This window comes from Python bivittatus, unplaced genomic scaffold, assembly GCF_059951505.1.
Source record: "Python bivittatus isolate LINGU-HERP-01145 unplaced genomic scaffold, Pbiv_v1 ctg000340_np1212, whole genome shotgun sequence".
In the NCBI taxonomy this organism is placed as follows: domain Eukaryota; kingdom Metazoa; phylum Chordata; class Lepidosauria; order Squamata; family Pythonidae; genus Python; species Python bivittatus.
This window is the reverse complement of record NW_028277056.1, coordinates 9015337-9041784: the sequence shown is the minus strand read 5'-3', so window position 1 is coordinate 9041784 and position 26448 is coordinate 9015337. Positions and strand designations below refer to the sequence as shown.

Genomic DNA, 26448 nt, shown 5'->3' with positions numbered 1-26448 from the left:
TTTGTGGTTTCCCATCTAAGAACCAACCAGGTCTGACCCTGTCCTGTTTTTTCAAAATCAACCAAGGTTGACTACATACCATTAGAGAACCAGATGTTCTCTTTAGAAACATGTTACTTTGCAATATTGAACACTATACCATTTACATCAATGGTAAGATACTTCAATTTTGACTTACCTAAGCTTTAATTTACTCTGAAAAAACATTTGGCCCTTATATGTAGGTGCAAGACTCAAATCTCATTTATACTGGATGGGAGGCCACCAGGAAGCCCCAGATCTACAGGCTAAACTGGGAAATATGAAAACATCCTGGAAGAAGGCAATCACAAACTACTATTGAAGTTACATCGATATATCCATGAAGTCTGGTAGTTGAACTCAAAGGAGACTCTTCCCAATTAATAAAATTCTCACTTTGCTTTACAGTAAAACATTGATTTAATGGACCCTATTTAGTTTCAGAAAAACATCTGATGCAATGGATAAAATGTCCATTTGGACACCACTCTGAAATAACAGACAGGTTCAGTGCATCTGAAATAGTCCTGATGAGGCAGTTAAACTCTTAATACTATGATACAGTATCTGGGAGTGATTCACATCACTTGTATGACATCGTTATACCTAAATAAAATAAATAAATAAATTGAAGCAAATGTTCTTTCAGATATAGCAGACATTATACACTGTCCCTCCATTTAGTCTGTTCTGTTAAATTAATGTTGTGAATTTTTGTACTAGAGAAATACTCGTGGGAGTTGCAAACTCTGAGTCTAGTTCATTTAATGGAGAACTTAATTGTGCTGGTACTTGTAGCGATTCTGAGTGAGCACCTATGTGTTGCAATTATCAAAGCAGGTTAGGCCACTCCCTATTTTTATGAGGAAATCATTTTCCATCAGGAAAGATTTAAAAATATATTCCTTTCCTTTCCCGGAGAGCATTTATTTATGCAAATATGTATGACAACCAGTGCCAGGGTGGTTATTCATTAATCAAAACTACTAAAAAGTAGGAACAAACCTTACAAAGTGGGGCAGAACTGCAACTAGAAATCTTGCTCTTTATTTCAGTTTCTAGAAAAGGACAGGCTTTTCTTAACATTTGAAAGTTGGGAACTATGGCTTTTGGGGGGGGATGGAAAAAAATTGCCCCCTCTTGCAGACACCCTGAGATAAAGCTTCATTGGAAGTTTCAGCTACCAGACCTAAAGAATTCATACATTTCGCCCAAGCTTTCCATACAAGCAAATGTATATCTGATATGAACAAATGATGGGAACTCAACAATACCACATATACTCCTTCCTGGTGCATCCAATGCAAATCTATTTAATTTGTAGGTCAGTTGCAAACATCCCACCAAAAGAGCCCCAATAACTGACAGCCTATAGTTTTAAACCTTCCACTTTTTCACACATGCAAGTCAACTACACACAGCACGTAAGTAGAATTCTAGACGTTCCACGGCCTGTCTCTCAAAGGACATTCACCTTTGTCTTCCTCTCTTTTAAGGAAACACAGATTTGATCATACGGTAGGTAATGTGCTGTGCAGGCCTATTTGGGTCGTACTTCTCTTCCAAATGACTTTTGCTGGGCATTTCTTTGATGTCTTCATGAATTGGCATCTTTTGGCCCACGACACACATTAATTTCACATCCAAAGGACCCAGCTCCTTATATTCCTTGATTCAGGGCAAAAGAGGATGGTGTTATTTAGTAGTAAATATGTTTGAAAAGCTCCAATGTCCCCTGTACCCACTCCTTATACTTGCATATAAATGTAATAAATAAAAAATAAATAAATACATGCGTATGCCCGATGCATGTAGATAATATGGATAATAAAGTATTTTATTAAAAAGGCATTAGCAACTTACACCACGGTTAGAAGGCTGAATAAGGACTGGGGAAACCTGATGCAAGTAACTAGACGCCCAGGAAGGGTGCAGGATGAAGCTGAGTCAGGCGCGGTCAATCTAAGTTGCCTTAAACCATTCTTGTGAAGTTAAAAGAGGAGGTAGAAAACAGAAGCTCCTTGTAGGAGGGGGTAATTTGTTGTTGTTGTTATTTGTTTTAATCTCCACAGTATGTGAAAAAATAGTTGTAGGCTTTCACAGCAGCAGAAGACATTCTACCCTGGCCAGGAAGGCGGGTGCCCCTTGCTAACATCCTAGGCATGCTGGCTGGGGAATTCTGGGAGCTGAAGTCTACCCATCTTAAAGTTACCAAGTTCAAAAAACACTCACCTAATGCCAAATCCTCCTGTATTCCAAGGTGACACAAGAAGTCACCCCTTTCCAACTTGATTGTCCTTTCAGATCTGGTTGCTTCAGTTCCCAGCATTCCCCATTTAGCCATTGCTAAAATTCCTAGCAGTTGAAGTCCACGTCTCTGTAGAGGACCCAGCTTGGTAAAATGCTAGGTGGTTGAAAAGAAACTTCCAATCACATGCCAGCCAGCCACCCCAGCACTGAAAGATGACTGGCTGAAGGAAGACCAAGGAAGAGAGCCACAGATGTTTGAGAAGTGAAAATGAGGAAGCCAAAACAGCTTCTGACTGTTGAATCTGCTATTGTATTATTGCTCAAGAGGGGTTTCCCTTTAGACTTGCATAGTCTACTGGGCCACTAACTAGCCAATCCCATTTTATCCTAGCACTTCATGCCCAGGTGGTTAGGCTCCGATTCCGCATTTCGTGAGAACCCAGAAACAGGGATAAGTGGAATAAATTATGGGACGTGTCATGTAAACACATCCCAAAGTATCTTCAGATACCCTAGATGGTAGAGGTTGAAGTATTCAGTGGTGAGCGCCCCTGTGAGGAGGAATCGAACCTGAGCAAGGATCACTAAAGCAGGTTTTAAAACTAGAACTGAAAAGAGACTGATTTATAGGAAATGCATTACAGAGACAGGCAAAGCCTAGCACCAACCAGCTACATCCTACAAGAAGGATGAGAGCACGTCCTTTGTTTGTCTGTCTACCTGGGAGGAAAGGTGGAAGGAGGTGACCTCAGATTAGCAATCTCTTGGACAAAGACCAGGCAGAGGGATAGATAAAGAGAGGATACAGAGTGAACCTTTAATTCTCTATCTACCCTCTATGGCCTCTGTATGGCCAGTAGGTCATGAGATGCTGAAGAGTCAGTGCTGCTGGATTTGCACCTCCAAAAATGTATGTGCTGATGTCCTTTATAAATCCAGTGTCCTCCAGCAGTGATAGACTTAACTTTGCTAATTCTCAACCCATCTAGTTCTCTGCCCGCCCCCCTAAACGTAGAGGAGGAAGATAAACCTTTACCTTGAAATCATTTGTATCTTCATACAGCAGCGGGGGCAGAAATTGATTCATTGACATTCCCCGCAAATAAACCACTTCAAAGTCATCTGCCGATTTATTTTCTGCACCGTCCAGGCCCCTTTTCTCATCATGTGATGGTTGCTCCATCGAAATGACCGTCTCCGTTGCTGATATTACCCTCTCCTCTGATATAAAATACATGATTTCATTTTCTCTATATATTTATTCTTTACACTCTATTCTCTAGATGGAATCTTATAATGCTAGACAGATCCTTCTGTTAAATTCTTTGAGACTGGCAAGGTGAAAGAGCTGAAGAATGCAGACCAACCAGCTGGCCCCATTTGGAACTGATAAATGGAAACAAACTAAAAAAATAAAAAATCTATCGTGACTGTTTGGCTGAGACTAATAAACAAGGTTTTGTTTCCCCCAAGAAAGGAGTTGAAAACACTGAACAAGAAGGAAATGTACGAGGCCAGAACAAAGGGTGAGAACTAACACTTATGGTGAGAACCATACAGACACCATGACATCAAGGTATAAAAGGAGGACACGGGGTGTTGAAAGCTGAGATTCCTCTCTGTTTCATCAGAACAAAGACTCTTGGGAATCCCTCTCATTTCCCTGTCCAGTAGATAAGATTCTTTTCATTCTTGGCAGGTACAAAGTATGCCTGTGTGTGTGTGTGTTATTTTAGGGTATTGTATGCTTTAATCAAGTAGTTAAGAAACGACTGATCCATACTCTTGGATTGCTCTCAGGCAGTGTTTCTCAACCTTGGCAACTTTAAGACATGTGGACTTCAACTCCCAGAATTCTGGGAATTCTGGGAGTTGAAGTTCACACATTGTAAAGTTGGTAAGATTGGGAAACCCCGCTGTAAGGGGTTTCCACTGTGGCCTGCTTGCCAGTGCATACAAAACCCTAAAGGTCTGGCAACACAGCTGTTCTAAACAACAACAGTTTATCACAATCCTGTGCCTTTCCTGCAACAGCAGGGAATACTGATGGGTAATAACTGGCACCCAGAACTTCACCCATTTTGAAATTCCCTTTTGGACAACTCAAGTTGATACAGGTAGTCCTCGAGTTACAACAGTCATTGGGACCGGAATTTCCATTGCTAAGAGATGCACCTGTAAAGCATGACATGATGTGACCACATCGCTTAGTGATGGCAATCCTTGCAGTCCCTGTTGCCGTCATTAAGCGAGGATCATGGGTTCTTCAGTGACTTGCAACTTCCTGCCGACCAGTCAAAATCAGTGGGAAAGCCGGCAGGAAATTGCAAGTTCCAGGTGGTTTGCAAGCAGGCCAACCGGCAGGCAGGTAACTAGCTGCTGCCAGGTGGGAGAGGGAGCAAGGAGGTGCGCGGGTGACCAGGGAGGCGCAGCATGAATGTGGTGGGGCTTGAGGTGGCTGCTGCCAAGTGGGGGAAGGTGTGCAAGTGGTGGGGGAGGTGTGGCGTGGGCACAGCGAAGCTTAGGGAGGGTGTGTGGGGAGGCATGGTACGAGTGTGTGAAGCTCAGAGAGAATGCACGAGGGTGCGCAGGTGGTGGGGAGGCGCAGCGCGAGAGCAGAGAGGCCGGGGGAGGGTGCAACTTGCGACCTCCTGTTGGCTTCACCATTGACTTTGCTCATGGGAAGCTGGCAGGGAAGGAAGCAAATTGTGATCACGTGACCACAGGACGCTGCAACTGTTGTAAGTGCAAGCTGAATGCCAAGCATCCAGATCATGATCACATGACAATGAGGGTGCTGGGAAGGCCACACTTTGAGGACCGGTGGTAACCACCACTCGTTCAGTGCCATCGTAACTTTGAGTGATCGCTGAATGAGTGGTTGTTAACTGAGGACTCCCTGTAGTTAATTTCCCTAATACAGCAAAAACACATACTCTACTCCTAAGTATGGTTGAGGTCAGATCTGCGTGTGATTGATTTTACCTTTCATCACAGAAAACAGGTCTCTGCATATGTGTAATGGGCGGGGGGGGGGAAGGAGATGATGCCTAGGGAATGGTCAGTTAAAAGAGAAAGGAGTCTGCAACAGACTAATGGCCAGAGAAAGAAATTTAGAAAGGACCCACCCCAACTATTCAGGCGGTAAATAGGAAGGGCGGGAGATTTGTGCTTTCAGACTTGCAAGATTCTGTTAATGTAGCCTTACAGTAAAGCAGAATTAGCTCATCTAATCGTGTTTCCTGTCTGGTTTACCTGAGAGGGCTGACAATATGTCACAATTCCCAGAAAAGTCTTACCCTTCAGTTTGGAAGCCGGGGCAGGGGGTCTGTTTGCAATTTTAGAAATGAGGATCGGCTTTTGGATTCTGTAAACATTCCTTATCCTTTCCCACGATGAGCAGGAAAAGATGCATGGTAGGGAACACCACTTATACTTAGTCATGGGCACAAGTGGCCAAAAAAAAAAATCATTTTTGCTTGCCCGAAAAAGTAAGAGTGTATGGAACAATATGCATCTTCCTAATTCAGGGATCCCCAAACTGTTCAGCACATCATGAAGTTCCAGATCGTTCACTGACCCCCAAACATTTATTATACGAAAATAATTTAATAAATACAACTTTAACTAATAGTACTATGAATAATAATAACAGCCACAACAATAACGGATAGTCCCATCAATCCTTGGGGGTCAATACTGACCACTTTGGAGGGCTTTGCCCGAATTTCAGGCTAAGAATTGGAATTCAGTAACTATCTAGAAACTGTTGAATTCTAACACCCTTTTCCTCCAACCAACACAGTTCATGGCAGGATGGCGGTTGTGCTCCCCAAATTCCCCACTACTACTTCAAGTGCCTTTCTTTCATACTTAATTCAGAGCTACAAGACCTAGGCAGATCAATCTGATTCAGGCAAAAAAGAAAGGAAGAGGTCGCTACCTTCCTCTTGGTCCATGCTTTCTCCTGGAATCTGCAAGCCAGCTCCTTGGGTAAGAAACAGCTTCCTAGAAAGTGCAAAGAATAGTAAAAGTAGCATCAAAATGGGCAGCTGTAACCCACCAGAAAAGAATGGTGTGAGCCAGTTGTGGTTAAGGCATCAGGCTAGAAACCAGGAGACCATGAGTTCTAGTCCTGCTTTCGAGACAAAGCCAGCTGGGTGACCTTGGGCCAGTCACTCTCTCTCAGCCCTAGGAAGCAGGCAATGGCAAACCACTTCCAAAAATCCTTGCCAAAAAAACTGCAGGGACTAGTCCAAGCGGTCACCATGAGTCAAAAAAAAAAAAAAAATGACTCAAAGGTACCCCAAAAAAGGTAGATTGAATGTATTCATTTGCCTTCCTTCTCTGCAAACTGCCTGATTAGTGATGAGAAGCAATCTACTCCCAAAAGTGTAGCCCAGAATAGGAAGAAAGGCATAGTAAATGTACTGCACAGTTACCAAGAATACAAGATAGCTGTGGTCTGGAGTCTCTGTGTAAGGGAGCTGTCACTCCAATAGAAGGGAGTATATGTAGCTCAGGGTTGAACTGTGGAGTCCTTGATGTTCTCTAGCTTGGTTGTTTGCTTGCAGACGTTTCATTACCCGACTAGGTAACATCATCAGTGCGAGGGGGGGGGGGTTGGCTCCGTTTATATACAGTAGCTTGCCCTGCCAGTGTTGGTGGGGGTGTGGTTTTCTCCTTGGTAGTTCCTTAATTAGGGTATTGTTTTCTGCTTGTTTGTCTGGAGTTAATCCCTGCTTATCTGGGTGTTGGCTGCTGGAGAGGATGTGTTCTGGTCTTTTTGTTTCTTTCTTAGCTTTTTTTATTGTCTCTTTTGAAGTGTATAAATGTGGTTTATCTCTATGTGTCTATTGATGGATAATTTGTCTGAATGCCAAGCTTCCAGGAATTCCCTTGCATTTTCGGATTTAGCTTAGTCTAGGATGCTCAGTTTCCCAGTTGAAACTATGGTTGAGTCTGTCCACATGTTATGAGATTAAGGAATTTTCATCATGACTTCTGATTGCTAGTTGGGGTTCGTGGATGTGCTCTGCTAGTCTTCTGCCTATCTGTCCTACATAGTGGCTGTTACAAATCCTTACACTGTATGTTGTAGATGACTCGTTTTTTCTTCTTGGGCTACTGGGTTTTTGGTTTACTTAAGATGTTTTGGAAGGCTTTAGTTGATTTGTGTGCTATGGTGTGCTGTGTAGTTGTAATAGTCTGAGACTTTTTAAATATGTTATCCTTTTCATTGCTTGTGTTGGTTGTGCTGTAGTGGGTTGAGTGGTCAGGCACTTTTTGATAAAGTTGAGTGGGTATCCATTTTGTTGGAAGAGGTTGTATAGGTGGCCCGTTTCCCTTTCTGGTGTTCTGGGTTACTGCAGTGCGTTTGTACCGAACAATGTTCTTACACAGCTCCTCTTGTGGCAGATTGGGTAGTTACTTTGGTAATGGAGCATTTGATTAGCGTGAGTTGCTTTTTGGTAGACCTGCGTTTCTAATTTGCCATCATTTCCTCTGCTGATAAGGATATCCAGGAAGGGTAGTGTGTTGTTTTCTTCTTCCCTTGTGAATTTTATTCATTTAAAGAGTATGTTAATGCTTCACATGTCTTCTCTAATTGTTCCTTTTTTATTATGACAAACGTGTCATCTAGATACTGGATCCATACTTTTGGTTGTATGTGTGGGAGTGCTATAGTTTCTAGGTGCTGCATTACGGTTTCTGCTATGACTCCTGAGAGTGGTGACCCCATGGGTGTTCCTCTGAATTGTTGGTATATCTGTCCATCAAACTGAAAGTAGGTGGTGAGGCAGAGGTTGATGAGGTCCATGATTCTGTGTATTTTGATCTTAGTGTATTGACTAGGTCAGGTGTATTGTCCAGTACTGTTGCCATCGATTTTTTGCTAGTTCTGGATCTATGGACATAAAGAGTGCTGTGATATCGAATGAAACCATAATTTCATCTTCTATTTTTAGGTTTCTGATTTTCTGGAGGCACCGTAGTAGGGAGTGTTAGAATATTCACTCCCCTCTGTGAGATGTCCAATGTTTTTTGTAAGTCCCTTGGCTATGTTGTATGTTGGGGTCCCTAGTAATGATACAATTGTACGAAGAGGTGTATCAGGCTTGTGTATTTTGGAGCATCCCTAGAGGTGTGTGAGGATGGGTCCACAGCTTTTCATCCCCACTGTTCTTCTTTTGTGATTTGACCTTTCTAATTAAAATGGTAAAACTGGTATTTCTAATTTTGAGTAATCATGGTCCCAGAGGAGTCCAGGAACAGGAAAAGGTTTTTGGAACTGAACTTCAGGCTACCCACTTCCCAGTTACCCACTCTTGGTTTATATAATCCAGTGGTTTGGGGAAAGATGGAGGAAATAATGTTGGATTGCTCTGGATTCAAAATGTAGCTGTTATCCAAACGGTTAGATATGTAGCAAAGAAAAATAGGCTATTGTTTTAATTCTTCCTGTCCCTTTGATTAAAATGTGAAAAGCAGCCTAGGCTCAAATTATCCTACTTCGAACACATTATGTGAAGACTTATCTCTCTGGAGAGGGTTGTAATGCCGGGAAAGTTGGAAAGAAGGAGAAGAAGAGGATGACCAGCAGCAAGGTGTGGGGACTCAGTTATAGTGATGGGTGCAATGTTGGGAGACTGGAAGGACCAGCTTAGAGACAGATCATCATGGAGAAAATCTATCTAGGTTGTTGCTAGGAGTCAAAAATGACTTGATGGTACATAATCAATCAATCAATCAACCAAAGCAGCCCACCAATATAATGTAACAGGCAATTTAGCCCTTAAAATACTTTTGATTCCATAAATGGGAAAGAGTGAAAAGTTTATTTTCTTGCTGTCCTAAACAGTGTGATTCAACAGCCTCTCAGATGATCTTGGAAAGCAGTGACCTCCTCTTTGCTGGAGGTGTTTAAGCAGAAGCTGTTGGGGATCCTGCAGTAATGGAATCCTACATGGGTAAGGGGAAGGACTAGAGCAGTGTTCCTCAACCTTGGCCGCTTTAAGCTGTGTGGACTTCAACATAAGCTGTGTGGGAGTTGAAGTCCACACAGCTTAAAGCAGCCAAGGTTGAGGAACACTGGACTAGAAGACCTTTCCAGCCTGTTATTCTACAATTCCAATCAACAATTGAGGATATTCTGCTCCAAAGTAACTTTCCAAAGAAAACCCAAAGTTGCTTAATCAGTCTTTTCATTGCCAGTGCTGTGTCCCAGAGGAAAAGGTATTTTCTTTCCTTCCAGAAAAACGGCCTATAGCAGTGTTTTTCAAACTTGGCAACTTTAGGACGTGTGGACTTCAACTCCCAAAATTCTCCAGCCAGCCAGCAAGCTGGTTGCCTGGGGAATTCTGGGAGTTGAAGTCCACACGTCTTAAAGTTGCCAAGTTTGAAAAACACTGGTCTATAGTAACTTCAGCTCTCTTTGCTGAAGAATCATTTTGTACAGTGTAAAAAGTCTGAATTCAAGGAATACTGATGAAGAAGCATTCACATTTCCCTTTTTCTATTGCCATAATGTGGCACCCTCCAGAGGTTTTCAACTGCACTTTTTTTACACCACAAAATTTGTCAGGCCAAGTGGGGATTATGGAAGTTAGAGTCAAATCATCCGGAGATCCTACAAGACCCATTTAGTTTTTTCAAAAGTTACTTCAAAAAAGGGGGACAGGAGGAAACAACTGAAGATTCTGGCCTCACCCTGTCTGTCATACTTATTCAGTGGTCACTGGGGTGGGGGGGAACCAAAAAAAAATAAGGATGGTGAGGTCCCTAGCCCCCAAAATGTGACCAATTATTGGGTTATTCCTGCCTGCACAGATAACAAGCACCTTTTAAACATCCTCCTTGTATCTTAGAAGGGTTTTGTTGAGTTTTAAATAGAAAGAAACCAGAGGAAATATTTTTGCAGGAAGGAGCTGAGATTGCATGCCCATACTCATACTCACACTCACACACACATACACACAATTGTTGGTTATGTTCACACAACCCCTTTAACCTGGTTACTGAATTAAGTTTCTGCATTCCCACATTATGCTGAACAACTAAGTGGACTGGGTTTGTCCAGCACGCTGAATTACAGGGAAAAAAGAACGAATCAAGACTAAAACTCATTGTACTCAACTGCTGTCAATAACCTGATTAAGCAAGCTAAAGATAAGTCATATTTGGAGCCTTCTTTACCTGGGTACTTTAAGGAATTGCAATCTCCGCTCAAACAGTTGATTGATGAGATAGATATTTTCCTTCTCCAATTCATGGACAGATTTTTCTAATTCAGTCACTTCTCTTCGATAAGATGCAACCTGCCATAAAATAGGAAACCTAGTTCTGAAGTTCTAAGAAGTTACAAGCATACTTACAAAACATTTCCCTCATTTTTATCTCTCCAAAAAGAGGAGGAAAGTCTATAAAACCTAGTAGAAGCAGGACTACCTGATTTGAAATTGTATTTTGCAGCCTGTGGCTTAGTCTGGAAGAAGGAGTGGGTTTTGCTGAGAAATAAGAGAATTTTAGAATTAGAAGAGCATGATCTGAGGTTCAGATGGCATGGTGTTCTATGGTACAATAAAGTCAAGGTTAATGTAGATTTTAAGAATCATTATATTAGAAGTGCCATATTAAGAATATGGAACAGATATAAACCCAGACTGTGCCCGAAAATGCCTTTATGGGTCTCAGCACAAGAAGCATTTTACAGGAAATAAACAGTAGGTAAGGAAAAATGGTCGACTTATTGAGAGTTGTTAGAACAGGAACATGGAGAATATAACATGAAATCAAGAGAGCAACTGGCTAGTTTTTGTATGCACAGTTAAGAGAAAAATTTAAGGTACTTAATAGGACATTTAGAATTGAGCAGCAGAAGACAGAATTTGAAGTTGAACTATGTACAATTGATGAACATGTAATTGCTAAAATGTACAAACTTTTATTGAAATTTGAAATGGAAGAACAACAAGTAAAAGACTATATGATAAAATGGGCTAAGAACTTTGGACACAATATATTGATGGAACAGAGGGAAAATATATGGTTAAAAGGATTGAAATTTACATGAAGTTGTAACTTAACAGAGAACTTTTATAAAATGATGTACCATTGGTATATGACCCCAGAAAAATTATCTAGAGTGTATAAAGGTACTTCAAATTTATGTTGGAAATGTGGACAACATGAAGGGTCATTTTATCATGCTTGGTGGACTTGTAAAAAAGCCAGAAATTTCTGGGTTCAAATACATATGATGATACAAAGAATTTTAAAAATCAACATTCAACTGAAACCAACTGAAGTTTCTTGCTGGGATTAATGGACAGTCAATTAGAAAAGAGCCATGGAAGATTATTTTCACATATGATAACTGCTGTGAGACTATTATATGAGCAAAAATGGAAAGACTCTGAAATACCCACAATGGAGGAATGGTTGATGAAGACAACAGAACTAGCAGAGATGACAAAATTAACTTGTTTGATTAGAGGAAGATCAACAACCACATTCATCAGTGACTGGAAACCCTTTATGGACTTTTTGCTGAAAAAAGAGGAGAATGAACTTGTGACTTATGGGTTTGGAGATTAGAAAGGGTAGCTTATGGAAAGAAGGGAATTATGATATAGCCTAGGGAGAGAGGGTAAAATAGCCCCTGGTAACTAACACCAATATCTAAAGTGAAGATAGCAAACAGAACTGTCCCCAAACCAGAAACAAGCAACCGAAAAAGGCTATAAAATAAAAGACAACTATAAAAATAAAACTAATTATAAAAAAACCTTAACAATACAAGAATGATTTATGGTTAGAATAATTGAAGTAAATTAATTCCTCCAAACAAGGGGCCATCTGGAAATGTGTTGAACTGAATTCAGATTGAAAGGGTACAGGAGCTGATACTGAGCAAAATTTGGGAGCTGAAGTATGGCTTAATTTGAAGATGGGGGGTTGCTGACAAGGTTTTGCTCTTCAGTGGGTTCAGAAGTATACATATGTGAGAAAGCTTATGGCATGTTTGTATGATTTATGAAAAAATGTGTGATAAAGTAGGCTCAAATTGCAGAATGTTTTGTTCAAGTATGGAGTTGAAGGTTGTTTGCTGAATGTGGAAAGAGCAGTTATGAAACTAAGAAAACACATCAAAATAATTGGAGCGCTTGCCGAATGCTTCAACAGGGAATAACGGAGTAAGACAAGGATGTGTAATGTCTCCAGGAATATACAGCTATGTATAAGAGCATACATCCGTCCATCTTGTTATATGGAAGTGAAAGTTAGATGGAGATGAAGTGAAAGATGCATTACTTAAAAAGTATATAAACAAAACAAAAAATCAGTCCCTCTCTCTCAGTCCAATCCACCTCACAGAATTGTTGTGGGGAAAATAGGAGTCATTAGATACTGTATCTATGCTGCCTTGAGCTGACCAAAAATAAAGGTGGATAAAAATCACATACATACATACCTACAGATAAGGTCAAGAATGAATGGGTGCTGAATGAATGTGGAATGAATATGAAAGTGAGTGACCAGTATGAAAGAAGTGAGTTGAAATGGTTTTGATCCTATGCAAAGAATGAGTGAGCTTCAAATCACAAAACAAATATAGGAAAGAAGAGGGCATGGGTTGAAAGAAAGGGGAAGACCGAGCAAGTAGCAGTTGGATGTTCATGAGATCCTGAAAAAATACAGTAGTGAGAAATTTAAAGAACAAAAGACACCGTATTAAGTGGTATATGGACATAGCAGAAGTCAGAATGGGTTGCAAGGAGAGGAAGATAAAGACAGTTGGAAGTAAACTAGATGTTGGAAGTAAACTAGATGTTGTTCCAACGCTAGGTGTTGGAAGTAAACTAGATTTTAGTCTGCTAATTTACTTTTCTATTTCTTTGTCTACTTCCTGCCTTAATTGCTTTGGCATCCTTTTTCTTACCCGCCCCCCCTTCGGCACTCTGCATTATTATGCCTCCCCCATGTCGGGAATGTATGTACAGTAAGTATATCTGCCAAAGATTCTTTTAGCTGGAAATGCTGGGATCTCGGCCAGCCCTGCCATTAGTAGGAGGGATGTGGCTGGCTCAGGTGATGGATGCTGGGGAAAAGTGGAGGCAGCAGTCCTCCCTCCTCCTGTTTTACTCTCTGAAGCCAAAACCACAGCAGTGATTATGTTTACATGTCGCTGGACTGAACATCCACTAATCCAGATGGCGCTATTGGAAGAGCCCCCTGCTGGAGCAATCAGGCAGGGCCAGGACCTACACAGATGATTCAAAAGCTAAAGACTCCCTTGGGTCAATCTCTTGGCAACTACATGAACACGTCCTTATAATTTTCTTGGAAGCCACAAGGAAGTTGTTTTCCATTTCCTTCTTCCTACCTTTTTTCAACAGTCTAATCTGATAGCCCTGAGATTGTCTGATGGGCTTCCATGCAAGTGCTAACAATGTCCTGCCCTGCTTAGATGAGTTTCCAAAATCAACTGGAATCATACAAATCCACACCCAACTTCAAACGCCTTTTTGAAGCGCTATTGCCCAGGTAGCAACTGCATGTTTTCATGGTACTAATTTTGCCACCCCTGGCTTCCATTTCTGCCTTGCAGATCTTGCTAGTCAAAATATGTGTCCTGCTGCCCAGTTGACCCCTTAGCTCCTTTCTGCAACCATATAACCTCCTGGTCACCAATTGATCTGCCTTCCATCTGTTTTCCACCATGCAGAAATCAACTTACTTCTTCTTTTAGCCACTCGTATTCTTTAATCTCCCTGCGGCTGATCTTGTCAATGTGCTTAACAGCATTCTGGGGAAATAATTCAAATACACTAAAACCAAATTTGTAATCTTTACATTGAAGGAAACAAGAGACAAAAGTTTAGACAGGATGCCACAGATACATATCAGAAATGTCACACAACTCCAAGTCATCCTTATGTTTTTCTACGACCATTAATTTTTCAGAAGATCCTCTTAGCAGCTTATGACATGGTATATAAAAGTGTTACTTTAAATAATGTTCCAGAATAAAATATCTATACTATCCAGAGTTATTAAACAACAGCTCCTACTGAAAAGTTTGAAGGAATATAGTACAACCTTTTCCAGCTAACAAATTGTATTAAAAGACATAAGCGTTCATGAGTTGCATCCTTTTTACATGACTATTAATAAAATGTGTTAGTCAGAAATGGTACTACTAGATTCCTCCTGATTTTTGCCACCATAGACAAACACAACTCTCCTCCTACCAAGTGTACTTAAACTAAACACCACATGTGAAATAAGAGGAGGAAAGAATCACCAAAATCTTGCCAAATTTGCAAATGTCACAAAATTTCAGCAACATCACATATTGAATTTTGCACATTGGGGAGTTCTTCCAACATTTTGAAATTTATATGCAAGATTTCACGAGATGCAATAATGCCCAAACCCTGCAAAACTGAACAATCTTGTGCAATATGGTTGTTTATTTTTTGTAAAAAATGTTCATTTAATTTTGGAGATATGCCAATAGCATCTTGAGATGTTGCAGACACCCTGAACCCAATGGGTCCTACTGCTGATCCTTTGCTTAACAGTTTCAAGAGTGAGCAACTTTTCTGCATTATGCCAAGAGGCAAACACAGCTATGGGTTTGCTAAAGAAAGAAGTAGCAAAAGGAGAAAGGGGATGGAATTTAAAACCAAAAGAAAAAAAAAAGGACAGGATCTAAATTTGTATTTAATAATTAAACACTTGAATAAAGAGAATCCATATTCTGCCTCCAACAATGGCTCCTCAGAGATTCCCCAGTGGTCTGAAAGGCAGATAGAAAAGTCTTAAGAGATAGAACAGCTCCCTGATATATACCCCTTAGCCATCCTTGCCCAATTTTGGCTTAAAATTGAACATAAACCTTTCTAAATCAGCATCTCAGACCTTTTTGTTGACTTTCAGATGCCCAAGCAGGAGCATTCTAGTTTACACACAGTGCAGAAAAATAACAATATTAATATATTGTGTGACAGAATTTAAAAATTGAATATAATTAAAGATATAGACAAAATGTGTGAACTCAGTTATTATCATTTGGCTCAGCACTGTGTGTAAACCAGAATACTGCAACTTATTCTGTAAACCATGGCTTAACCTTGTGTATGAACCCACCAAATAACATCTCATTTGGGAGTTAAGATGACTACTAACCTGCATAAGCTTCTATTGTTCAAATACACCATCCTTTTTTACCTAGTTTCTCCCACCTGTTTTGAGATTTCAAGTCCCAGAATTCCTCAATGTGGCCAAATGCTCGCTGGGGCATTCTGGGAATTCTAGTGCATCAGGCAGCAGCTAACTTTGAAAACCCTGACAAGGAAATGCCCCTGAAAGTCTGGAATAGCAAAATCCAACATACCTCAGTGGCCCATTCTTTCTTTAGCTCCATTTGTCTCAAAGTATATTTGTCAATTTTTTCCTTTGTTTCTTCCAAAGAAATTCTAAAAAATTCTTAAATGGGGAATAGGGTGATGAGGAGACAGAACATACAGAAAAGAGATCTATGGTCAGGCCTTTTAAGCTGTCATCAGGAATGTTAATTATTCCAGAATTCAAGACAGCAACTCTGGTTCTCTCAAGTTTATGTCACTATATAATTCAATGTCACTTGAGAAATGATAGTACATTCTCTCCATAAAAATGAAGTTCAATTTTTTGCTCTTTTGGCTAATACACAAAGCTTTCTTCAACGAGTGGTTCCAGATGTTTTCTTTCTGCAGTTCCCAGAATTTCCCACCAGCATGGCCAAAGGAGTACAGGATCCTGAAACATCTGGAAGACACTACGCTGCTTCAGCTCTGTGGTTCCATCTGTCCTGAGTTTCTCCAACTTAAAATCTGGAGATAATTAGGAATGGGAACTTCTTGACTGCACACTTGACATTACACTCAGTTGGCCAAGGAGGATGAGAATCAAGCTGGACTTGACAGCAGCAAATTCAGGCTAGGGGATAGAAAGCCTTGTGAATGGCCCTTGTTTCAGTTTATCAGACTTAACCAGCATTGGCTCTGAATTAAAAGGACTTGGGAGCCACATAGCTTCCTGGGGCTGCTGGTTGCCTAGTTGTCCCATGGAAACTTGGAGGTCTTAAAATAAGGGATTGGAAAAGATCCTAAGGGCATAATATCCAATCCAGAATTTCAGTACAGTATATGGATTTCTCATCACCTACCACCCAAAGGCTGGCCACCTCTGATTTCCAGCAATACAGTTCCTTAACTGGATTGTTCCTTCTGACTGTATTTATTGAATGATCCCAGGCTGGGCTGAATTCATCTTTTCTCCAGCAGTTCCTGCTACGCTGCTGCTTTCTCTAAGCGATTCACTTCTATCCTGAGATCCCTTCTGGCTCATGGCCACCTTGGTCCCAGAAGTTGGGATTTCTTTTCCTTGCGTATGTTTGGATTTATTTACACTGAAATGTAGCTGCATTTATGAGGACTATTTGCTCCTTTTGGAGACAACGAAAGGATCCCGCTGACGCTTTTTACAACTTGCATCTGCTTGAATCGTTTCAGGTCATCCATAAATCCGGCCACCCACAATTCACTCCCTCCTAACACTAATTTTGGGGGATTCTACCCTTTGTGCTTTGGCATTGAGAGAATATGAATTACCAACTCAAACAGCCAATTATCACTCTCTCTCGGTCCCACCTACTCCACTGGGTTGTTCTTGAGAGGAGAAAATTGAAAGAGGGTGTTTGATGAAAGTATGCCATCTTTTGCTCCTGGAGAAAAAAAGTGGATATAAATTTAAAAATACAAAAACTCTTTCCCCATTTCTGCAGTGTATAAATTAGGTACCAAGGCTATACAGTGTATCCAATTCTATTTGGAGGAGGTCCTTGGAATGAAAGAGAGGACAATCCCAGCAGCTGTTTGGAGCTCCTGAAAGCAGCCTCCTCTTCTCTACAGAGTCACATGGCAGCTGTGAGGAAGCTTTGCACAGCCTTGTTGGATACAATCGTGTGTGTGTGAGTATCCCCATACAATGCCTATCTTTGGATATGTAATTAGCTTGGGATGAACATTATAACCATCTACGCCTTCACTTCACTTCACTTCACTTCACTTCACTTCACTTCACTTCACTTCACTTCACTTCTGTCTGGAATTAAAGAGGATCAAAAGAAATGGAATGATGGTGGTGGTTTGAAACTAACTTTTTAGTAGGCCTCTAACAGACACTTACCTGTCATTTCTTCAAGATCTTCCTTCAACTTTTTAATATCCTGTTCCAAGAACTGAATCTGATTTGAATGTTCGGTACTTCCCACATTTTTGTAGGCCATCCAGTAGTCTATTTCAGCTTGTTTCTGCAGAAGTTTCTGTTCAACAAAATGTATCTGGAAGCGCATATCTAGTGCAAGGCAACGAGGCATTATTTTCAGTAGTTATATTATTAGTAACAGCTGTTGCTCCACAAAAGCTATTGATACATACAGGGACACCTATATTTGTACTGGACTTCAATGCACTGACTTTCCAAGCCAGTTAACATCATTGGCATCATGATGTCCTTCACAAATGTTGTGGTTTTATTTTTATTTTTACATTTATATCCTTCTTGTCCTTCAGGAGCTTAAGGTTCCTGCATGTTATTTAACCTGGTTGTGGAATCAGGCCATTTTGGGGGGCTTCAGCAACACCCTGAACCATAAGCTAACCAAATTAATATAGGGACAATGCAGCTGCTAAGTCTGATCTGGTCCCATATGTGACAGCCACGGAATCATTGAAACAGAGAAAGAATGCCACGTCAATTCAGTTTCTGATTTTAAAAACTTGCCATAATATAAGCAAGCTGAATCTTGGATGTTCAGCACTGGTTTAGCAACATTTGGAAGGCCACAGGTTTTCCACTTCTGGACAGGGAGGTTCTCACACATAAGTAGCTGAAATTTCAAATAGCCTGGGGCCTAGCCCCACATATCATATAAGGGTTAATTGGAGTAAGAGCAATGGCACCTCATTCAACAGACTAATTGGGGGGAAAGTCTTCCCTTATTATTGAATGCCTATTTCACTGGGGAGTATTTACCAGCATTGATTAGTGTCATTTGCTGTAATTTACTTCATTGGTGGTAAAGGCATCATTGCCCAAATGACGTTCGTCAGCGCAGAAAATTGGCCAATTTTGCCTATTGCCACCCAAAGACAATAGGTTTCACTGGCTTCAAGGTTTCACTGTGCAATGGCTGACAAGCGATCAGCATTGGTGTGACGTGAAAGGATGCGTCTGCTGCATCTTCCCGACACAACAGCGTCTCTCGTGGGCAAGACACGTGCAGCCCTGATCATTCTCGGAACTGCACTCTTAATGCGTTTGGAGAGCACTGAGTTCTTGGAAGCTTCCAGCATGCTTTTGCCCAGTTGCTGCAGAAAAGCCACCCATGAATATCCTGTGAAAAGGATTCCTTAAATGCCTCCAAAAATGATCCCCATTCCCAATCCAATGAGAACAACAGCTCACCTTTAATAAGTTTCTCCTGATCCTTAATATACTGCCATTTGTCCATCATCGCTCTCTCAACATCATCCCGGGTCACAATTTCTACTTTTTCAAGCTCCTTCTCCTGTTCTTTCAAAGTAGTGAGCAGGGCCCGGATGTGTCCAATCTGTTCTTGCTTGAGTTGCTGATTCTGGGAGAGGGGTGGCAGGAAAGAGAACGTGTACACTTGATTGTTTTGAAAAGAAAGAGCGATGCAACTTATCCAGCGTGTGGAGAAACAAAACAATTAAAAGTCAAAAGCTGTTTAGAACAACATTCACAATCCTCTGGTGATTCTGGTGGAAGTAATAGATCCCCTTGTGCTACATCCTACCCTTACTTGTAAAAACACTTGTGCACAGAGGAAGTGTAGTCAATAGGGACCACAGCTCATCTCCAGCCCTACACCAAATGACATGTGATCCCCCTCATTACTTCTGTACAGAGGAAGAACATGATATTTATTTATCTATTTATTTATTTATATAGCCGCCCATCTCACAAACATGTGACTCTGGGAGCATACAACACAACAACAATTAAAAACTCCATAACAATATAAAAACAATCAAAAATAAATAAAATAAACAGATAAAACCCAAGAAAGTGGGAGAACAAACATTACTTCATCTCATATAACCATGTTGCAGGTTCTCCCGGGGATTCCCAAGGCTGGTGAAAAAAACATGTTTTAAGGACCTTCTGGAAGGCTAACAGAGAGGGGACAAACCTCACTTCAGGAGGTTATGCATGGGAGATACATAGGATCAGTTCCTTGGATCTTGAAACCCAAAACTTGAACTGAGGTTGTGCTGTCCACTAAATTGTTGAACCACTGGAAAATTCCTGTCCTCACTCATGATCCCTAACCTGACAAAGACGTGATGCAGAAACTGTGCTATCTCAGTTATGTTGGACAGGGTCACTTAAGGATAGGATTGGTGGGTTCTTGGCAACCCTCCCCTCCCAGAAAATGTCACCATCTGGCATGAAAACATCTACCAATCGCTTTGCTTCATGTGGGAAGGCTTTGAGAGAAGGGCAAGATTTGACAAATAGCTAGATCAGTAGGTTTAGCCATCTTCAACATTTGCTCCCATTTTATCCAACTGTTTTGTACAGATGCATTCAGAGGAAGTCCAGATTTCAGCTGAGAACTCAGCTCTTTTCCGAAATGGAATTAGCACTTTTCTGGAACAGTCAGCTCCTTGTCTAGAAGAAGACTGACCACCAGATGTTGGGAAAGTTGCACCATGAAACAACAGAACAAAAGCTGGTTCTCTATCACCCATTTCATTATGTAGCCTGCTAGTTGCTATTCAGGTTGATCCAGCTGGGTAGCTACAGATTCTTCCATGGGCAAAAAATAGGATGGCCCCAGAAAGGGGTACCTTGTGATCAGAAGAGAGGAGGGGCGCCTGCACTAGTCTTGATAAGCCAATAGACACTGGTCCGATCCCACCTCCAGGAGACGCGACTACACCACCAATAGACTAGTTGGTGAAGTGCATGATATGGCAGCCACAGTAAAATTGGCCCAGCTTGTTGCCTACTTCAAGAGGAAAACATTAATTTAGTATCAGAAAAGCTAAGGAGGATTTAATGCTACCCCAGACACAGCATAGGAATGAAATGAGGGCAGCCTCATGAAGGTATAGCAGGATGAAGAGGTTGCTGGAGCATTTTTGTGTCATGCTAGGGGGCAAGTGGAGAAAGCCCCTTAGTCACTGCAGCAGTGTTTCTCAAACTTGGCAACTTGAAAATGTGTGGACTTCAACTCCCAGAAATCCCAAGTCAGCATGTTGGCTGGGGAATTCTGAGAATTGAAGTCCAAACGTCTTAAAAAGGCCAAGGTTGAGAAAAAGACTGCCATAGTGGTTTGCCATTGTCTTTTCTTGAGATTTTTTTTAACTCTCCTTTGAGCCACCATTCCTGAAATTCCCATGTGCTCCTCCATCTAACATGGATTGATCCTGTCTAGCTTCCAAGGTTAGCAAAGCTGCCACTGCTCCTTTCTTCTAAATATGCTTTTCCCCAATCTACCAATCTCCATTATGTTGGAAATGCACCTCTCAGAATTTCCAGAGATTCTGAAAATTGTAGACCCAAAGCCCCTGAGGACACCATCTCATGTGGGGAACAAAGGAGGAGGGAGCATTATGTACACTAATAAATAAAAGGATAAGTAAAGCAGGAGCAAGTATAAGGAAATGGAGTGGCCTTCTTACAATACCTGCCTGGGCGTCTCTTTGGGGAGCTGCATGAATTGTGCCGAAAGAACTCCTTAACTAATGGCCATTAGGGGCATTTCCTGGACTTTGAAGAAGCAAGGTAGAAAGAATATTGACACTTTTGAACTTTACTGTTGGAGAAGACTCTTGAGAATATCATGGACAGCCAAGAAAACAAGCCAATGGATCATCGAACAAATCAACCCAGATTTCTCACTCGAGGTACAAATGACCAGGCTCAAATTATCCTACTTTGGACACATTATGCGGACATCTAGCTCCCTGAAAAAGGCTGTAATGCTGGGAAAGGTGGAAGGAAAGAGAAGTAGCAGCAAGGTGGATAAACTCAGTTACAGTGGCAACGGGAGCACCATTAGAAGACCTGAAGGGCCAGGATAGGGCCAGATAGTCATGGAAAAAAATCTATCTATGTCGTTGCTAACAGGTGACACTGAGTTGATGGCACATGATCAAACAATAAATCAAACAAGGGAATTTCCAATCTCCCCACCCTCAAAAACCTGGAGCCACTGCTACTTCTCAGAAGCAATTACCAGACTTTTTAAAAGCAGGGATGTGAGGGACTGATCCACAATTCTTCTACATTACTAACAGGTGCTCTGCAACTAAGACAGGGTCCCCCCTGAACCTCAAGAAGGGTCATTTACTTGCTTACTCTTTGTTTGCATTTGTCATTCTCCAATTCTAGTTGCTTGATGTCACTGAGAAGCTGATCAATGACCTCTTCCTTAATTTGAATTCTGACGGGGTAATTGAAAGACAAAAATAAACTGTCATGCTTTCAAGGCCAGAAATCGCAAGCTCTCTTTACAAGGAAACATAGAATACAAATATAAGAACTAGGTTGAAAACATTTGAAAATTCTTTGCTTCTGGTTATATTTAAAAGAATACAGTGACATCTTGATTCAATGGACATTGGTGCAACAGGCAAAAATCCCAATTTTCTGGTCATTATACAACAATTTGCAACATTTGCATAATGCAAATGAAGTTAAATGACAAAAATGAGGTCATTTGCATTGCCACAGATGAAATATTCTCTGATTAAATGGACAATTGAGAGTAACAGATGCCCTGTCTTCCCAACTGGTCTATTAAGCCAGATTTCACTGCGATTAAAGCCAGGCAGTCAGAAACATGGAAAACATAATCTCATTTGCAAACCACTTTCTCCACCAATTGATTAATCTCCATGAGCTGGCAGCACACATTCAATGATGATTTAATCAAGCATTTAGCAGCTATTTTTACAGTCCTTCCCATTACTATATCCCAAAGAAGCTGAAGACTAGCAGTTCCTCCCCCATTTCTTGCTAGTTTTACTCCCCCTGCTGAATGGGAAAAATTAAAATAAAATAAATCTGCAATGGCCCCCAAAGTGGACACAATTGTGGGAAAGAACCAGTTTGTGCCCCCTTTTCACTCCTTCGTGGCAACTGAGATGTAGTTCCTAGCAAGGTCCTGTTTTGTGTGCGCTATCTAGGACTTAGTGTGATCATAGAGGAGAAAGGATTAGTTAACCCAGTGTTTCTCAACCTTAGGAACTTTAAGCTGTGTGGACTTCAACTCCCAGAATTCCCTAGCCAGCATGCTGGCTGGGGAATTCTGGGAGTTGAAGTCCACACAGCTTAAAATTGCTAAGGTTGAGAAACACTGAGTTAACCCAATGGTCAGCTGGGGATTTAATTTAAGCCAGTCAAGACTGGGGCTAAATCTAACCAGGTTCACGGTTAATAGGTTGGATCTCTTGGCTCAGCAAGGCAAAATACTGTAGAAGAGTTTTCAAACTTTTTCAGGCTGTAGAAACAGTTCGAAAAAAAAAATCCACAGAATCCCTGCAAAGCTCTAGAGAACACGGGCTGTGTTTGAGTGAACTTTCTTTCTCTGTCTTAGTCTCTTGTGGAAGTCCATCAAGTTCTTGTGAAACCTGTGGCTTTCCTGCTCTAGAATATATTTCCCAGGACATGGAGGCTCAGATAGGTTGATTTATTTGTAACAGAACTAAGAAGTCATTATGAAAAAATGCCAGTGACTGCTGTGTAGTAAGTGTAAGCTCTATTTATAACAATCAGTGTTTAAATTTTGTGCATTTTTTCTCCTGCCTGCTCTACGTAAAGGCTAGAAGCGATTTTGGATAGGAGATGCAGTTTCCATCTGTTCCATCACTGCGTGTGAACTACATTTCATAATTCCCCTTGCATGACTCTGTTAAGTGTTGCATATACAACGGCTCTTTAAATTTAAATATTTACTCTAGCTTCAAAGTCCTTTATTATCTCCATGAATATTCTGCTGATTTACAATTTGGCTTCCCTACAACTAGATTTTCCCTCCGTTCTATCGGTTGGAAAAACAGCCTTAGACTAAACTTTGCATAATAAACATGCTTTTGAGTTGTCATTCTTATTTTTGACTTGTTTGGCAGCTCCCCTTAAACTACTCCTGCTATGCATATAAATCTAACAGATAAATAATGTAAATACATCAATAAATAAACAGGGGAAGTTTCTCCAACAGCTCAAGGAAAGCTTAGCATGATCACTGGGCACAGAAATCTAATTGGGTATGGAAAAGTAAAATAACCCTGAAAATTGGTAGATGGGAGAAGAAAAAATGGAATGGAATATTCTGCAAGAGAGCATGGACAAACGGCAAGAACCATGAACTGGAACATGTCATTACAACTCTCACCCTAATAACCAATAACTGAAAAAAAGTACAGTGGTACCTCGGGTTACGAACTTAATCCGTTCCGTGACTCTGGTCGCAACCCGAATTGGTCGCAACCCGAAGCAAATTTCCCCATAAGGTTCAATGTATGAACCTTATGACAAGCACACCAAAAACCTTCCAAAACACCACAAAACACACCACAAGCCTCACCGAACGTCTCCTTGCTACCGCGATCTCGCCCACAGGAAGCCGCGACCGCGTGGCAGCAGGGAAAATGGCCGCGGATCCGGTTCATAACCCGAGGCGGAGTTTGCAAACCGAGGTAAATTTTTGCAGCCGGAGCTGGTCGTAACCCAAAAAGTTCGTTAACAGAGGCGTTTGTAACCCGAGGTACCACTGTATAGACCTGTTCCTGCTATTCTATAATAAGTTCAATTGGATAGAGAACAGTCATACTATCACCCCCAAAAAGAGGCTGCCAGTTGACTAAACAGACCTAGAGTAAGATTCTGAATTTTCTACAACTTATACATACTGATACGACAATAGGGCTTCTGGAAAATAGGTTCTGGGCTCCTTGGACACTTGTGACGTTCCTTTCTTCTTCTTCTTCTCCTTCTTCTTTTCCTTTGCCATGGTTTATGTCTTTATGAAGTCAACCAGATCTAGAGGGAAAGAAAGATAACAAATTTAAGCAGGTTTCTGAGAAATATGTTCCACTAGGTTCATCAATACTGATTCCTGGGGATGTGGGTATAGGACTCCAGCCTAAATAATCATTTATTTACCTAGCTTTCCTTGTTATCTTTACAAAAGTTCTAGGAGAAAGGTTTCTTTATAAAATCAAAAGCTAAATTTTGGAAAACAAATCTCTAACAGGTGCCAAATTTAATTGTTACAGCTTTAGTTGAATAAACATTTGCAACCCATTTTAATTAGAGGGGTTGGGTGAAAGACACGTTTGTCAGTATGGTTCTGGTATGCTAATATCGATAAAGAATGAAAAAAATTATATAGTTTACACTGTTTTAATGTAAAACAGGTTTTTATATAACTTCAAAACACCCAGATTTCCCCCCACTAATGCATTCCTTCCATCACTAAAATGGAAGAAGATGTCAAGCTGTTTAAGATCTAAAATGGTTGAAGTCTGGGATAAAAAAACAGGAAGTAAATTCATAATTCTGGTTTGTTGTGTACGTGAGAAGAGCTGCATCTTTCAAAATCTCTCCGCTTTCTTTTTCTCAACCCTTAAGAAGCCCGTGTAATGATTTCACAGTGCTCTGGCTTTCCAGTTAGACAACACACAACTCGGTTATACTTTCCTGTTCTTTATTTGTGCTAGAGGGCAGATCAAAACTCAAACACAAACCCTGTTTCTGTAACTGAGATACCTCCCCATAAAGAAATATTTTTCCAATTGAAAATTATCATAGAAGAGACTATCTGTAGCTCAGGGCTGAACTGTGAAGTCCTTGGGGTTCTCTGAGCTTGGTTGACCAAGCTCAGAGAACCCCAAGGACTCCAAAAAATTATCATGTTCTGTGTCAGAAGCAACAATGATTATTCCAGATGACAGTTAAAAATCAGGGAGTGGGATGTCCTACAAATACCTTTGCTCATCCCAAATACCACACTTATGGGTCCAGAGTTTGTTCTCCAAGTGTGCTTATCCCCTGAAGAATTCCAAAATATGGAACACATGGTAACACTTTAATAAAATAATGAATTACAAGTATTAACACAGGAACACTATTATATTAGAACACACTGTAATGTATTAACTGCATTTGTTTCATGTCGATATATACCAGCTTTTATTAGGGAAGTTGCTTCATTGGGAACATCCAGACTTGGTCAGTCATACCTAAGTCCCTCTAAAATTAAAGGAATTTAAACTATACATTATAACTAATTGTCTCTTGCGTTCAGTGCAGAAAATGAAAAGAACTGAGTGGAGAACAAGAAATTCTTCCTTTAAACAGGAATAGGGTTACTTTCAAGTTTTGCACATAGTGGAAAGAAAGAAAGAAAGAAAGAAAGAAAGAAAGAAAGAAAGAGAGAAAGAAAGAAAGAGAGAGAGAGAGAGAGAGAGAAAGAAAGAAAGAAAGAAAGAAAGAAAGAAAGAAAGAAAGAAAGAAAGAAAGAGGGAGGGAGGGAGGGAGGGAGGGAGAGACAGGATGGTGAAAGGCAGAAAGGAGGGAGAGATGAGAGGAAGAGAGAGGAAGGAAGGAAGGAAGGAAGGAAGGAAGGAAGGAAGGAAGGAAGGAAGGAAGGAAGGAAGGAGGAAGGAAGGAAGACAAAAGAAAGAAGAAAGAAGAAAGAGGAAGGATGGAAGGAAAGAAGAAAGAGAGAAAGGAGAAAGGCAAAAGCAAGGGATGGAGACGAAAGAGGGAAAAGAGAGGAAGGATGGATCCATGGATGGATGGAAAGAAGAAAGCAAAGAAGGAAAAAAGGAAGGGAGAGGAAGGAGAAAGTCGGAAGGAAGGAAGGAAGGAAAACGAAAGGAGAGATGAAAGAAGGAAGAGAGAGGATGGATGGATGGATGGATGGAAGGAAGGAAGGAAGGAAGGAAGGAAGGAAGGAAGGAAGGAAGGAAGGAAGGAAGGAAGGAGAAAGAGAAAAGGGAAGGCAAGGGGGATGGAAGGAAGGAAGGAAAAGGAAAGGAGAAAGGAGAGATAAATGGAAGGAAGGAAGGAAGGAAGGAAGGAAGG

The 26448-nt window shown here is 40.9% G+C and overlaps 1 protein-coding gene across 1 annotated transcript; it reads right to left on the bottom strand.

The window, feature by feature from the left end:
- Window positions 1-1056: 1056 nt before the first annotated feature.
- CCDC83 (coiled-coil domain containing 83) lies at window positions 1057-24400 on the bottom strand. The gene is made up of 10 exons (XM_007430658.3): window positions 24270-24400; window positions 21715-21799; window positions 18790-18958; window positions 17509-17676; window positions 15674-15765; window positions 14012-14080; window positions 10468-10589; window positions 6215-6279; window positions 3308-3492; window positions 1057-1689 (listed from the first exon to the last, which is right to left on the bottom strand). The coding sequence occupies exons 1-10, from the start codon at window positions 24368-24370 to the stop codon at window positions 1513-1515; spliced, it is 1233 nt and encodes a 410-aa protein (XP_007430720.1). The 5' UTR covers window positions 24371-24400; the 3' UTR covers window positions 1057-1512.
- Window positions 24401-26448: the final 2048 nt, after the last annotated feature.